The following is a 16,828-nucleotide window of genomic DNA, read 5'->3' as shown; positions in this document are numbered from 1 at the left end:
GACTTGAGCCCCAAGTCTGGGGCAGTATGTGGTACCTCAGGAGCAGTTTAGGAAGCAGATTATGAGCACCTAGTAAAAATAAACAAGCTAGCTTCATTTCTGATTATATAATTTATCTTAGTATAATGCTGATATAATATATGCTAAATTTTAATTAGCTACAATACATAACATTTATATTGTATCCTTTAAGGGGGAAGAGATTTTTAGATGCACAGTTTTTTCAATCTAAACACAGTGATTGCCATGAAAGATGTAATTTATCATTGATTGGAAGTATTTTTAAATGTAATCTGCCAATAGATCATCTATCTTGCAAACAGTATTTATTTTGTTATCACATTTTGATAAAATGCACCAATTATATGAGACTTCCTAGATTTGAACTGGCCACCTTTTTCAGTATTAATGTTTTCCACTTCAGTGTGCTCTGCTATTCGTATTCATGTTTGCTGTATGCAGAGTAACAGTGGCACTACATGGCCAGAAAATAAATGACAGTGTAACTGAAGCGTTAGTGAAATATCTATCTTCAGAGAATTTTACTGTTCCTGTGTCAAACTCTGCCCTCCGTTACACCAGTTGAACCAGAATTTAAGGTTTATGTCTCTGCCTCCTTATTTACTTTAGATTGTAGCCTGATTTCTTTAGCCAACATTTGTGCTTTAAGGGTGGGATTTTCAAACATGCCTAACTCTTCTAACTTCTGACATCAAAGGGGAGTTTTACTATTGATTTCAATGGGAGCAGACTTAGGCCAATGCTAAGCACTTTTTAAAATCCTCTCTATTTTCAGTTACATTTGTTATTGCACAAAATTCCCAGTAATTTCTGACACCATTACTTGAACTGTAATGTGTGACTAATGCTGCACTGTTTATAGCACTTACCTTTCCTGCCTGGGGGACCAGGTAATCCTGGCAACCCTGCAGCCCCTAAAGGCCCGGTATTACCTTGTTCACCTGGAACTCCTGGCAATCCTGAATCACATACGGCACCTGAAGGTGGAAAATATTTTTAATATGCGAACCTTTTAACTCCTGCCCCCTTAGCTGTTATTTCTCCCATACTATTCAGTACACAATGGTTATTGACAGACATCTGGGGCCAAAAATTCTATCCAAAAGCATTGTCAGCTTTCCTTGAAGCTCCTTTATGGCCCCTCTTGGAAGAATCTCTGCTACTTTGCTCCAATAGTTTCTGATACAAGCCTTCATGCTGCCTTTGATACCAACCTACTCTCTGTTGCCAGCTTCATCAGCTGTATGGTTTTGAATTGCACTGCACACTGCCTACCTTTTGGCCATTTTGAAGTAATTCTCATCCATTTCCTTTTTTTTTTTTTCTTAATTTGACATTACCTGGAAAGCCTTTTGCTCCTGGGGATCCAGGCATCCCCTTGGGTCCTTGTCTTCCAGGTTCCCCTTGGAAACCGGGTAAACCCTGCTCTCCTGGGAATCCACAGGGTCCTTAAAGAAAGATAAATATAACAGTTTCAGGTTTAAAGGCATCCATGCCTCACACTGTAGTATGTTTAAAAAATGCAAAGCTCAGTATGCTCCCTCATGTCGTAACCCTGAATAAAGGCCGAGCTTTACACAAATAGTTCAGCATTTCAGACACACAGATATATTAATTATGCTGTTTTTCTCTGGTGTCTCTGATGTATGGACTGTGAATTTATTTAAATTAGCGATAGGCCATGGAATTACTGTTTTTCCTTTTACTCTCAATGTGATTGGGAAGAAGTTGACAGATTTTCCTTTTTTCCTTCCTCTTCAATGTGGCTGAAGAAGGAGGGTCTTTTCCCAGAGACAGCACAAGACAGAACTTTCTGGTAGCTAGTGGAGTGCTCATCAGTGATGTATCTGGACAGCAGCAGACCCTAACACCTGTGTTCATTTGTGGACTATATTATAAATTGTGCGGCCTTTTTGGTCCTGGGCTTCCAAAAGCCCAAAAGCCATCATTGTACGTTAGTCATTAGTATTAAGCTGCAAATACTGTAAGCAGCAAAACATGAAAAAATCCTATAGCAAATTTCAAATATATTTAAGCACTAATTTTTTTCTTAATAACCTAAATGTACCTGGTGATCCACAATCTCCTGGAGGCCCTCTTTGACCAGGCGGACCATGTTGACTGCCTGAGTCACCTCTGTTACCTATTCAAGTTAAAAATACAAATCACTTTCATTAGACATCAGTGTCTGTTTCATCTGCAAAACCAAAGATAAATAATTTTGAAGTAACTTACGAATATTAATAGCTAAAATTACAAAAACAATTCTCAATTAAACAAAAAACCAAATTCTATTATTTTATTACATTGGACCAAAAGAACACAAAAAACTAGAGGATTGTCCTTGATAAATTTATACTAGGAAATAGAATGTGGGATTAAGGGAAATCTTCTTTGCAAGTGCCTGTGCTAAGTTTTTATGTTAAATATGGACAATATAGATGTATTTTTGATACTGCAGTATCATTAAAGCACTAATTGGGAATGGGACCCATTGTGCCAAGTCCTGTACATGCACAGTAACAGACTGTTAAGTATGCCAACAGCATTCTAAAAACAACTGTATCAATCAACCTTTTGGAAACTTCAGGAGTCTGGGTATTCTGTATAGCCCCCATCATCATCATAACTGAGACTCTACTGAAGACTTAATCTTTCATTTGCTTTTGTAAGCTTGTTTTAGCCTTCATAAGTGATTTATTTGTGAAATCTCTAGTATAGCAAGATGCACACAAATGTCTTAAAGCTGTGGACTAAGGTAAGTAGTGTATCATAAAACATTTAGCAAATGATAATGGAATTAACAGAAAAATACATAGGTGAGAAACACTGAAATGACTTCCTGAAAATCAGGAAGTTTTGGACTATAGAAGTGGTTCATTTCTGCTTTAGGAGAGAAATGAGAATGGACACAGACACAGCATGAGTACAATATCTTTGTCTATTTCTAGTTAATTAGGTAATGATGGTCTTGAATATTTAAGGACAGTTTTTGAGGGGCAAGTTTCATTAGCTACTGAATATTATGGCATTCTATAGCTTGTGACAGGTGCAGTGTAAAAGTCTAGATAGGTGGAGATATTATATCCCCATTTCCCTAATACATCATTTAATTCTCAGATTGTCTGCTCAAAAGCCACATCTGGAGGTAACAACTCAGCTGACATTCAGTATGACTTCCATTAAGTTCCATGGGAATTTGCCTGAGTAAAAACTCAGTAAAGATCTCACTAATTGCCTCAGATTTGAAAAGTGCTACATAAATACCAAGTATTATAATAAAGCACAGACAGTTCCTACAGAAATAACTTTGAAAAAGCAAGGAGAATCAGCACAGTTACAGTCTGTTTACTCAGAAAAGGCTCCCTAAGAACAATTTTTGGGTTTCTGAGCCAACACAGATGCTGTGCCTGGCCTTCTCCACTCTACTTCAATTCCTCCCTTTATAACAGACACCTGCATAATATTCTGGGGTGAAAGGGCTGTGGAACCATGAATTTGATGTGGGAGGAGTTTGAGGAATAGCAACAACAAAAAGAGAGTCTAACACCTCTCACTCACTCTTGCTGGCTTCTAGCTTCTCTGTCTGAGACTGTTGTGAAACACATAGGCAAGACTCTTGAATTCAAGTGTTATCAGGGATTCTATGTCACAGCAATCTTCCCTGACCAGAACAGATCCTGTTTAGTGCCTTGATTGCCACTTCAGCCAAATTCTTTTTAAAAAAAAATCAGTTACATGTGTTTTAACCCCCTTTTAGCCCATTTCTGATAAAGGATTTCTCTTTGTCTCAAATATTTGTTCATACATTCTTCTTTATTTTTGTGAAAATACATTCCCTGGCTAGGAAAATGATGAATTGCTAGAGCCATGGAAAAGATAATATGGAGAACGAATTTCCCTTGCTCTGTATTTTCTTCCAAATAAATCACTGGTCTTCACATTCTTTTACTCTTATTTTTGTACAAACTAGTTTTAAGAAGAAAATCATATTCTACAGAAGTTTGAGACAATAGAACAATTCAGGTGGTACTTCTTGCTCTTCATAAACTGCCTTTAATATTCAAGGTCAAATTTTCAAAGTAGTCTTAGCTCAACCTCAAAATAGGTCAAAATTTGCACATGAAAACTTGTTGGTGTCAAAAGTTGTGTGTGTATGTAAACTATCTACCAAATTTGTGCACACAAATCAGATTTACAGATGTCCTAAATGTTAAAAAATCGTAAGACAGATGACCCAAAAGCATGAGATTTAAAAATAATTATAATTTGTGTTGGTTTTTTGGCTATTTTATGATGATGTCACCTTTTTTAGGGAATCCCCCATCTCAACTGGTGTGAGATCATCTCATGTTCAAAATTCAGCCAGAAATACACGTGCAAGAATCAGGCTGCCTTGTTTACTGCTCATCCTCATCTATCCCCAGGGGTGTGGAGAGCTGCCATTCTCTCTCTTTTCCTCTCTAGATAGGCAGCTGTCCCCATTCTAATTCTCCTCTCAGTGCTCCCCCACACTCTACTGTCCCCACCTATTCTTTAAATTTATCACATACATATTTCCCTCCCTTTCTCCTCATTCTCCCACTCTGTCATGCCACATTTCCCTGGGTCCCCTTCAAGATAAACTGCATGAGTTTGGAGGCAGAAATCCAAATATAACGAGACCCTTTAAAAAAAAAAAAAAAAAAAAAAAAAACAACAACCCATGCTGTTGCTGTGAGACTTGCAATAAAACTGCGAGTTGGCAACACTTTGCCAAAACAAGGCACACATCTAGAGGCCACCTTTGAAAATGTGACCCTTAGTTGTCTACAAAATAGTTTCATGTTTATCTTTTCATGCAAGTACTTTTTCTCCTTCTGTCTTCTCTTCCACTCATGGGTGATGTTCCCTTTTCTCCTTAGGTCACGCACATACTGTATCTGAAAACTAATACAAGTTTAATCACAAAAGCCATCTAGATAACCATTGTGTCCTGTCATTTGATCTCATGCTATTTTATAGATATATTGGTGTTTTACTCATTTTGGGGATGAAGCTGTGATCTTGTGAAATTTAACTAAGACACAGTCATCTTCAAAGTCACTAACAGCCTTTTTTTCAAGTGATAAATCACCAAATGTCCTACTATAGTTAAATGAAAACTTTTTATTTAGACATAAAACAGTCTTGTGTCTAACGATTTTCATGTGTGAATTATCTCTGTCTCTTTCTCCTAGAGCATTGTTTCCTAAACTTGGGATGCCACTTGTGTAGGGAAAGCCCCTGGCAGGCCGGGCTGGTTTGTTTACCTGTCGTGTCTGCAGGTTCAGCCAGTCGCGGCTCCCACTGGCCATGGTTTGCTGCTCCAGGCCAATGGGAGCTGCTGGAAGCGGCGACCGTACATCCCTCAGCCCTCCCAGTGGTAAACTAACTGGCCTGGCCCGCCAGGAACTTTCCCTACACAGGCAGTGTCCGAAGTTTGGGAAACACTGTCCTAGAGGATGCAATGAATGTATCAAAGTATACAGCAACCTAACAAAATAGTGTTTATTTCATATAGTTTGTATGTTTCAGCTCATTACCTTTAAGTCCTTTTGTACCATCATGTCCTGGACATCCAGGAATTCCCGGTAAACCTGGCTCACCCTGATACATTATTAAAAAAACACGCTGTGTTTAAAATATAATATACATAACAGGCACAATCTGTAAAACCATATGACTTTGTTGCACTGATGAACAGACTGATACTAAATGTCAATATTATTGTGCTTTCACTGCATGATTTTCTGTGGAGTAATCCACTAGTCTGTGTCAAATAATGATGACTAAATGCTGACCTTTGATATATGCAGGAAACGCCAATTGTCTTGAGTGAGATCTGTGTATCTATCACTAAGGCTAGAATTTGGCTCAAATATTTTAAATTCCCTCTAAGTAATCCAATTAATGCAACTGTAGTTTAATTCAAAAATGGTACTTCAGTAATGTATATTACACAAGAACACAAATGAATAAAAAACATGTTATTTCCTCTTTTGCTGACCCCCACAATATTAGTGTTGACCCTCTAATATTAAAAAAAAAAGATAATCTAATTTTTCATCATAAACATGGAGTTGTAGTCAGCAATACAAAGTTTACACTGTCCCTCAGAAATAATTTGGTAAAACACAGACCCAACACTGAGAACAAAGGATAAATAAATATAACGGCTTAAATCTAACCCAGATTTACATTTGTGCAATCTCATTGACTCATTGCATGGGATGCAAGATAGTGAAAAATTTGCCTCTAATTTCATCTATATCATGCATATTTGTACATTTTTCCTTTGGAGATAGTATTTTCCAGTATGTTCACTGTAAGCTGCCTCTGTGGGTGGCAAAGGCCAAGGGATGCTCCTGGACTATGCATGCAAACAAGCAGGCTGCTCTCTGTTGTGCAAAAGCAGGATGCTCTTGGAAGTGGCTCTGTAAGCTTCAGCCTCATTCAGTTGCTATCTCATTATGGGTAGAGTAAGTGACTCCACTCATGTGTCCTTGGGAATATCATCGGAGGACAGACTGCTCATGCACCTTTCTTGTTAGTCAGTGAAATCTGATGACGGTTCCCAACTACAGAGAGTGGAACCAAACAACTCTATTCACTATGGAAGTGACCTCATCCAGCCCCAGTATAAAATAAGTGAAAATAAAAACAACAAACAAATTTCACATTTGTTGACTTTACATGCTCAGCCAATGCTGTCTTCTGAATAAGATCATAAGAACAACCATATTGGGTCACACCAATGGTCCGTCTAGCTCAGTATCCTATCTTCCTGTACTGGCCAGTCCCAGATACTTCAGAGGAAATGAATAGGACAGGGCAATTTATTGAGGGATCCATCTTATGTCATCCAGTCCCAGCTTCTGCCAATCAGAGGTTTAGGTGTAACCTGATGTATGAGCTCTATATGCATGCTCGTATGGCTTGTGTACCACAATCAGCTTCTTGGATTCTGAGCTTTCAAGGAGTATAAAAATGCAGTTCAGTACTATATATCCATGATCTTGCACTACTGCTCTTAGCTTACCTGGTCACCTGGTTGACCTTGAAAACCACTAATTCCTCCTAAACCCGCCAATCCTGGGAAGCCTGGCAGCCCTGGAAACCCAATCTGTCCACTATCACCAGGTTCACCGTTCTGAGTTCCTGGGAGTCCATCTACGCCTGGAAATCCTGAGATCCCTCTGATTCCAGGACTGCCTTTTTCACCTGAAATTATTCCACAACAAAAGATTATTGTAAATTTATCCTGACCCTTGGGTGATGCATTTTAGTACATTTTTGTGGGTACACTTGTGCGCTCACAATTCATGAAGTACACAATAAATTGTAGACATAAACTGTAGAATGTATACAACTAACTAAAGGACATGTCCTCATAATGGGGCAGTGGAAAATTCAAATGCTACTATTTGTGTTCACAGTTATGCCTGAAATTTTGAAACTAATATCAATTGTGGCACCGTGACAAAAAAATTGTAGACATTTTTAAAAATCTGGCAAGCTGGATGTACACACACACACACTCTCTCTCTCTCTCTCTCTCTCTCATGAGCTCACCTGTTTCCCCTGGAAACCCAGCCTCACCAGGAAGCCCTTGTTCTCCCTTTTGTCCTTTTTCCAGCCATAAGGTAATGAAGCCACAGTCTCCCTGAGCACCTCTTTCACCTTTGAAGAAGAATATGGTGTATATAATACATACAAATGCTAGCGGACCACATTGTATCGTAAAATGTCATTAAAAATACATTTAAGTGCTTGAATTCTCTCTCAAAGTCTTACCAGAATGCCCTTTTCTCTTCTCTTTAGAACATAATGGAAGTTTGGAATAGAACATAATGTTGAAGTTTCTTTCAACAAGTTTATCACTGAAGTTATTTTGTCTTTCCCCTCTTTATATTAATCTGTAAACCTCTTTTCTTTGTATGAGTTGGGAATTGCTTCTGGTGTGGGTGGAGTAGTTTGTCTGGGGGCTACTGGACTTGCCATTGTGCAGATCTTTTGGTTCTCACTGACTATGTATTTGGCAGGTTGATCTTTATTCCTTGTTTTAATGCTGGGACATGATATTGCCAATAACCTTCATATTTACATTGAACAATGAGAAAAACATGACAGAACCTTAAAGAATGCTCTGCTTCAAATCTGTTGGTGATGACATACAATTGCTCATCACCCCTGGTGAGAGAGAGCTGCACCAGATGCAGCAGTGTGTGTAAAGGGCACATAAAAAGAGGTGCATGAAAAAGCAGACTCATTAAACAGACCATCTGATTCTGCTTGCATGTACACCTGATCTACCTTCACTGATCCCACTGGAAAATGGCAGTGAATTGATTAAAGGCCTTTTATAACAAACAGGAAATTTAAAACAATTTTGTTAACAAAAATGAAAAAAGCCAGTTGAAAGACAGAGGTCATATGGATTCTCCATACCTTTTTGCCCTCGATCCCCACATTCTCCAGGAGGCCCCCTTGAACCCATTTCTCCTTGTTCACCATTTCCACCCGGGATTCCTGTCTGTCCTCCTTTTCCTGGGATTCCTGGGAAACCTTGGATGCCTTGGATGCCTTTGCTACCTGGTAATAATGTTAAGATACTGATGTCCTTATCTAACAGCCTACTGTGGTGCTGTTAGAAAGAGTGTTATTAGAAAGAGTGCAAAGCAAAAGGGAGACAGTTTAGAGAGAGTTTTGGAAAGTTAGTAATATATAAGAATCAACAGCAGATGTATTTGGGTAATACTAAGGTAAAGCTGAGTAACAACAGAACACACAGTAGCAGACATTCACTATCTAGGTACTTAGCTGATGCTCATCACTGGTATCTGAGCTACAAAAGATTACACATGGAATTATACTCGGGTGTAATGGAAGGGAGCCAATTGAGGCTCCTTGATACTCTCCCACCCAGCCGTGGCAAAAGTGTTAGCCTTCCGCTGCTCTAACTTCCACTCAGACTTTACATCAGTGCAAGATCAAGCATACTGGAGCTCCGCCTACCCTTGCCCCTCCTCTGAGACTTCTGGATATACTCCCTCTCTTTTTTTCCTCCAGCACGAGGCGTGTGGCTGTCTCTGCCTGATTTCCTCTGGCAGAGTCCCCCTCTCCAGACATTTTAAAGCCACTTTGTGACATTATGGGGTATAAAGTGGCCTAACGGAGTGGAGCAGCCAGCCCATAGATAATTAACCTCCCATATTTTCATTCTCTCATAACTTTCTGGAAAATTCTCCTCCTTTGGGGATTAAACACTTATTTCATGCTTAGGTTCAAGCCAAATGGTTATTTCTTTTTAAGTCTGAGGAAAGTAGTTCAGTCTTTTGTAAATGTATTTGTGCATTTTTAAAGCACTTCATTAGTGCCTCAGGAAATGTTTCTTAATTTCAAATCTAAACTGTTGCTAAGGTTTTACTAAACAATTCCCCAAATGCTGGTAGCATTAGAGAGGATTCCCAGCTGGGGGAAGCTGTTTCCTCACTCACATGACCTCATACTTCTTAGGCACACATGAGTATGCTCTCACACAATATTGCACTGAAATCAGGACACAATAATGGCCAGTTGCAGACAGGAAGAATTAAATAGTCCATAGAAATTTGCCTGTAGCTTTCATAAAACAACCAAAACCAAAGAATCTTTGGTGCACCCTGCAAGCTGCAAACTCTTTACACTTGCTCGACTTTTGCTCCAAGAGACATAAGAAAGGGTGATATTCTCATTGTTTTTCACAGATCCATGTAGTAGAGGCTGGAAGGGTGTGAACAGTGCAAAGTACTCTCACTGACATCACTTGAGAAGGAGCATCTCTTTAAAAGAATTACATGTAACAGGGTGATAGATACATTAGGATTCATATACCTCGTTGGCCCGGGACTCCAGGTAATCCATCGTTCCCAGGAAGCCCGAGATATCCTCGAGGGCCTGGAGGACCAGGGGGCCCTGGAACACCAGGAGTTCCTGGTAGGCCTTTCATTCCAGCTGGCCCTGGTGGGCCCATGTCTCCTTTCTGGCCTTTAAAACCTGGTAAGCCTGAGAAAACAATTTATTTTACTCACTTTATAACCAGAAGCACAAAAGAAGATTCAGCAATACAGATGGTCATAAGAAGGATGGGGGCAGGGATCTTATACAACATTATTGATTTTTGGTGGAAACTTGAATACTGAAAACACTGGGCTGAAAACTGAAATATTTTGATTTGTAAATACTGCCACAGTGCCTCCTGGCAGTGGGGAGATGGTACATCATGGGAATTCCTGGCTGCAATATTTTGGTTTTCAGATGAAATATTTAGATTTTTCGAGTGTTGGTATTTTTGATAAAAAAAAAAATTCTACAAATTACTGAAAAATGTAATTCAGTTGAAAATCCAATTTTCCACAGAAAAACAGTATCAGCAGCAATTTTTCCATCAGTCTCACTCAGTGACACTTTTACCTAAGCCTGGGCTGTAACTACATGCTAAATAAACAGCATACTTTTAAGATACTGAAGATTACAAAATAGGAAATACTTAACTCTTCCATAGTATTAAACCACAATGTATGCATATTTATGAGGTCAGTTAGCAATGTATTATACTATCAGAGGCAGGTTTGGGAGCTTTTCACTCCACTGACCAGGCTGGGATGAGATCATGTTGAGTAAAGGGAAGGTACAGAACACGCTGCACTAAGCACCAGTGGGCCAAAAGATCTTCATTGGACTGTCTCTGACATGTCAGCCAGGTGGTCAGTATGCAGGAGAGAATTAAATGTAGCACAATAATCAGAATAAAAGTACAAGTGAAAACCTCAAGAGCTCTGCTCAGACCAACTACATCATGAATCCCACACTCCCCGTGTATTGCATTAACAGAAAGCAATTGTATAACTGTATGGAAGACATCGAATTCATGATCCTCTCTCTTTCTGAACTCTATAACTTTGTCTTCCACTATCAAAGAGACCATTACTCTGATTCCCAAATACAGGTAAAATGAAAAACAACAGTTAAAAATGTGATTGAACTGTAATGAGGGGTATCAGATGGGAGCACAATGAGAGAAGGGTGGCTGTGAGAGTCCCAGAGTTTAGGGGTTGGGTTTATTTTTTTTTTAAAATATCATCATGACAAACCTTCCAAACTAGAAGGTTTCCAGTAGTTAATTTTAACATGGTGGCACATGAATTGCTCCTCAATATAAGATGGACAGCCATGGTTATTTTATTTGCACCTCCTCATGTGACACCCAAAGAGACAGCAGGAGGACACCACTGTAGAAATGAGCTAGTTTGGGGGGAGAAGTCGCTCAGAGAAAGGGGAGACACTTTCAATTTACTACACCTTAAGATAGTGAATAATTTTCACAAGACACATAATTCAGTCATTCTTAGCTGATGATTTTCTTAAATCAAAATGACAGCTTCACAAAGGTTTTTGCTCTGGTACCACTGAAATCAATGGGAACGTGCTATTGGCATTCTCTGAGAATAAGGGCAGGCTCAAAGTGATTATCTGCAGAGAGAAAATCAATGGAACAGAGAATAAATGGACTCGGGGATTATTGAGTTTGTAAATATTCACCCGAAAAAGACGCTCAAAGTTCAGAGCTGGGATGTAATGTTATGAGCACAGTTTACCTGGAGAGCCACGGTGTCCAAGAACTCCTGGCTGTCCTGGTGGCCCTTGCAAGCCTTTATCACATGGCTGACCGGGTGAGCCTGGAGCGCCTATTTCACCTTTTCTGCCTCTCAGACCTTTAGGACCTGGAAATCCTGGTCTGCCAGACTGTCCTAAAAAGATGCAATATTTCTCCTGACAAAAAACTTCCCATCCACTCCCCTAGCAACCTCCCCATAGAGTTCAGAGCAACTTATTCAATTATTGTTGTATTTTACCCACCCGTGTGGATAGTTCTTTTCTGTAGGTTTTCAAAAATGTTTGATACATTCCTGCACTTTGGAGTTGGCTGTTATTGAGAATTGCTGCATTCTGCTTTCTGGGGCAAATACTGACTCTTGCCTATGTGGATAATGAGGGCCTTCTGGCGACAAAACCAGGGCAGGCTCACCTACATGGCCCTGCAGTGTGGACTGGGGCAGTGACTGGCTTTTCCTATGTGTACATACAGTGCCTGGAACAACAGGCCCTAATCTCAGCTGAGGCCTTTAGGTGCTACTGTATACAAATAATAATAGGAAGCTCCACTGATATGCCATGGCATTGGGGAAGGCTTCTTCCTGCTTCCAACCCTGTAGATCTCTCCAGTGCCTGACTAATCCTTGAATGTAAAACCCATTAGACTTGTCCAGTCAGTTCCTCTAGGGAAAAATTCAGTTAGCATCAACAGATACTGATCAATGGATGCAGACAGATTTTTAGCCAACTTGGAGAGTTCAAAGAGGGCTAAGGTACCTGCATGCTGAACATGTTTGAGAAGAGGCTTGTGCATGTCTACCATGGGCAAACTACCTGGCAGCTCTCTCACACAGGCAATGAGAGATCAAATAGAGGACACTGCGTATCATGATTACTTCAAAAAAGAATTATTCCAGGTAAGTAATTATATCTTCTTGTCTGCATTACGTACCTGCTACTTTCTAAATGCCCATAACTTTCAAGGGCTGTGTAAAGGTCTCACCATATTTCTAATGTTTATAAACACAAGTGGCTGAGTTGCTTAGTTGACTATTCCCTGTTCTATCAAATAAGCCCTGTTTCTTTTTAGGCTGTATGAGTGCATGTGTCCTGGACAGCAGATTAAAATATTATTGTGTGAAAGCATGAATATAAGGACCTAATTCTGCTCTCATTTACACTGTTGTAAAAATCAGGAATAACTTCACATCAGTCACAGTGAAGCCACATAAGAGAGAGATCAGCAGATCTGTCTTTTTGCTTTAAATGCAGAAGAAATATGACTCATACCTTGTGGCCCAGGAGCACCTGATTCACCTCGTATTCCTTGTGAACCAGATAATCCTGGCAATCCTCTGTGGCCTGGAATTCCTGGAAGACCATAACTGGTATCACCTGGAACACCTTTCTGGCCTGCAAGTCCAGGAGTGCCAGGAAAACCTGGGGCACCGTCAGGAGAAGAACCCCTTTCACCTTCATCACCTGGATCACCAGCATTGCCTCGAAAGCCTATTGAATTTAAAAATCACACAACATAGACAACTATTCAGATGGTATGTTTTAAAGGTGTGGACTATCGTAATGCAAATATAATAGAATGAAAATATATTCAATTTATATGCAAAATAACATTTGCATACTTCAGGTTTCTCATTGGATAATGATATTGCACAAGAAACCAATGAGCCATTGTGGAATTGATATGCTTGGGGGGTGATACCTACATGTTTTGGGCAGCATATATTTGTTTTGTGTATTCCCCATCCTTGTTTAGTCCAATCCCTTTGGTAAGTAAACATATTCTACATGTGCTTGCAAGGTTTACATATAACAATCATGCTCCTGCTACAGGTTCTGAATTGATCAAGTCTCAGCAGCACCTTCTATTGTGGCAGTAACAGAGCATACTGGAAGCGATTCATCTATACATCAGCCTAACTGGAGATAAAACTTCCATCCCAACCTGAACAACCATACACCTGAACTTTAGACACACATCCTGCATTTCAAGGAAAAGAGGCTGAGGTGGTTAAAACTAGCAAGGCAGCTTACCCTATCCTGTGTAAGTATACATGCATATGTATTAACAGTCTATGCAGCTCCATGTTTTAGGAGTAAAAAAAATACTCTCTCTCTCTCACTTACCATCTGGCCCTATATCTCCTGATGTCCCTGGTTTGCCTCGTTGGCCCTTTTGCCCATCAAAGCCATTTGGCCCAGGAGGACCAGGGGGTCCTCTTAATCCCTTTGGTCCTAAGAACATAGAAAGAATACAGATTTTACAGGATCTGCTTATAACCTATCAAACCTCTCTGCGAACTAAAATAAGATGTAAGTAAATAGTGGTGCATCTTCACTGTATGCTGCATTGTGTACAATTTACAAGCAAGCAGTCCTTTTTATCTTCTTTGAAGAGCGAGTGCTTTCATATCTTTCTGAACATTATGGGAAGGGCCACTCAAGTTGGCACAGGAAGGTCTGACAGTTGACAGCTTGGACCCAAGGGCTGTGCACTAGTCTGTAAATCTCCAGAATGAGGTTATCTGGGCCCCTCTGATAGTAAAACAACTTCAGCAGAATAAATTAGGGCTGTTGATTAACCACAGTTAACTCACGCGATTAAAAAAATTAATTGTGATTAAGCACAGTTTTAATCACACTGTTAAACAATAGAATACCAATTGAAATTTATTAAATATTTTTTGATGTTTTCTACTTTTTCAAGCATATTGATTTCTATTACAACACAGAATACAAATTATACAGTGTTCACTTTTATATTTTTATTACAAATATTTGCACTGTAAAAATGATAAAAGAAATAATATTTTTCAGTTCACCTCATTCAAATACTGTAGTACACATAATCTCTTTATCATGAAAGTGCAACTTATAAAAAGGAAGAATTTTTTGTTACATATTACACTCAGAACAAAACAATGTAAAACCTTAGAGCCGACAAGTCCCCTTAGTCCTACTTCTTATTCAGCCAATCACTAAGACAAACAAGTTTGTTTACATTTATGAGAGAGATGCTGCAAGCTTCTTATTTACAATGTCACCTGAAAGTGAGAACAGGCGAAAGTGATAGGCATGGCACTTTTGTAGCCAGCATTACAAAGTATTTACATGCCAGATATGATAAACATTTGTATTCCCCTTCATGCTTCAGCCACCAATTCAGAGGACTTGCTTCCATGCTGATGACACTTGTTAAAAAAAATAATGCGTTAATTAAATTTGTGGCTGTAGCAGCTCCACATATGCTGATCTCCTCACGTGGCCACTTGTGGCCCTGGTAGCCATTGCAAGGGGGGAGCTTCCACCCACTCATGCTCTTTGGGGCCACACAAACCGGGTCATAGCCTAGTCCTTAATTATTTGTGGTTATAATTAGTTTACAGTCTATTACTGTCTATTTACAATCTTCCATTCTGAGACCTTTTGTGTTCCGCTTCAATAACTAGAGCAGGGGTTCACAAACTTCATTGCATTGCACCCCTTTTTAACAATAAAAATTAATACATGACGCCAGGAGGGCGGACCGAAGCCTGACCCACAGTTTGAGAACCCCTGAACTAGAGCATTCACCATGTGGCTTACTGTTTCCTAGTTGACTAGTTTTTGGTAGCAACTCACCATCATTTAAACACTGATAACAAATTCTTTAAATATCAGAACATCCCTATTTCCCCCTCTGAATAAACAGACCTTGAGCCCCTTGAAAACCTGGAGGGCCTGGACTTCCAGGATATGGTGGAACGTAACAGTGGATGTCACCTGAAACAAGAGGAAAAAAACATTATGCAAATATTGTACGCAAATAAACCAAGTTTGAATACCTACTGTAAGGTTTGCAAACATGTCAATATTGTCATTAACCAAATGTACAAACTATAAGGATTATAAAATATTTATGCAAATAGTTATATCCATATTCTTTAAGCTTAGGGGTATTTTAATTGTAATGTTCTTGTTATACATTTGGTATAAGATTATATTAGTAACTTGATCAACTGTAATGTTGGTATGGGGAATATATTCTGCAGAGATTAAATAATATATTTTTATTTTCTGTGATGTTGGCAGTAAAAATATTGTCTTTAAAATATTCTCTGAGATGAAGTGCAGAGAATTTGAAGATGACATTCTAATCTCAAGTATGTAAATTTCTGCTTTGCCTACAATTAAGGCAATTCCACAATATCCACTAAATGCTATATTGCATCAAAGCATTTTGTTCTTGGTTAAAGCTGCCTTAACACTGAAATGACAGGCTCCACTGATCTGTTACCTGTGATGTTCAGGTTAAGATTAGTTTTGAATTCCCAGAACAAATTTTGACCCCATGCATATCAGATAAGTAAAGTATTCCAGGACCAATAGTGTTAGCAACATAGAGGTAGCAGTGATCATTTAAAAATTAATTAAAATTTTCCTTTAGCTGCTAAAATATCTTTACATTCTGCAGAGAAACAATTCAGTGTGATAGCAGAGCATGCAGTATAGAACCAAAAAGGGCACTTCATTAATAGCCTTCACCCTGTCTGGGTTGTTATAGCAAATGGGGGTGAGTGTGATAGCTGTTGCTTGTTCAAAATAGAATTTATGTATCATTGAGCTACAGTATTTGGAAAGAGGGCCCCAAGAAAGTTAAAGAACTGGAAAATTCACCATGGTTTGGTGCTTGTGTAAGTCAAACATGGAAAAAGGTTTGTCATACACAAGATGTTTGATAAAACAATAAAGCTGTTTAACTGAAAGTCAAGATCTCTAGCACAAGGTAAGTGATCTTTAGAAGTAACAGAGAAGGAAGTTTGGGAAGATCAGGGGAGAATGCAAAGGTTCATAAGGGAAGGAGTCTGCCAGATGGAAACCTGAAATTCAACCATAGTTTGTCTACCACAAGGGTCGACAACCTATGGCACGTGTGCCAATTTTTAATGGCAAGCCGCCGGCCCCTCCCCCGCCTTCCCCTGGAGCCCTGCCGCCGTGCACAGCGCCCTGGGGGTCGGGGCTGCGCGCTCCCGCAGGGCAATGTTTGACTCAGTGGGGAGGAAAAGATGCTCCCCGCTGATCCGGAGCCCCGCCACCACATGCAGCCCCGCCTCACCCCGCCCCTCAGAGTGCCGCGCATGGCGGCGGGGGTCCG

General features: G+C 39.6%; 1 protein-coding gene across 1 annotated transcript in view; it reads right to left on the bottom strand.

Annotated features, from left to right (window-relative positions):
• Positions 1-16,828, bottom strand: part of COL4A4 (collagen type IV alpha 4 chain) — a gene marked incomplete at its 5' end in the record, with an annotated part of 129,668 nt that overhangs the window by 12,861 nt on the left and 99,979 nt on the right. Inside the window, 12 exons of the mRNA XM_075068978.1 lie at positions 891-998; positions 1,362-1,469; positions 2,090-2,164; positions 5,586-5,649; positions 7,082-7,263; positions 7,615-7,722; positions 8,491-8,634; positions 9,916-10,086; positions 11,679-11,831; positions 12,967-13,185; positions 13,822-13,929; positions 15,388-15,456. Of these exons, the coding sequence (XP_074925079.1) occupies positions 891-998; positions 1,362-1,469; positions 2,090-2,164; positions 5,586-5,649; positions 7,082-7,263; positions 7,615-7,722; positions 8,491-8,634; positions 9,916-10,086; positions 11,679-11,831; positions 12,967-13,185; positions 13,822-13,929; positions 15,388-15,456 (1,509 nt within the window). The remainder of the gene's footprint in view (positions 1-890; positions 999-1,361; positions 1,470-2,089; positions 2,165-5,585; positions 5,650-7,081; positions 7,264-7,614; positions 7,723-8,490; positions 8,635-9,915; positions 10,087-11,678; positions 11,832-12,966; positions 13,186-13,821; positions 13,930-15,387; positions 15,457-16,828) is intronic.

Source organism: Chelonoidis abingdonii, chromosome 8, assembly GCF_003597395.2.
Source record: "Chelonoidis abingdonii isolate Lonesome George chromosome 8, CheloAbing_2.0, whole genome shotgun sequence".
Taxonomy (NCBI): domain Eukaryota; kingdom Metazoa; phylum Chordata; order Testudines; family Testudinidae; genus Chelonoidis; species Chelonoidis abingdonii.
This window is presented reverse-complemented; position numbering and strand designations above follow the sequence as displayed.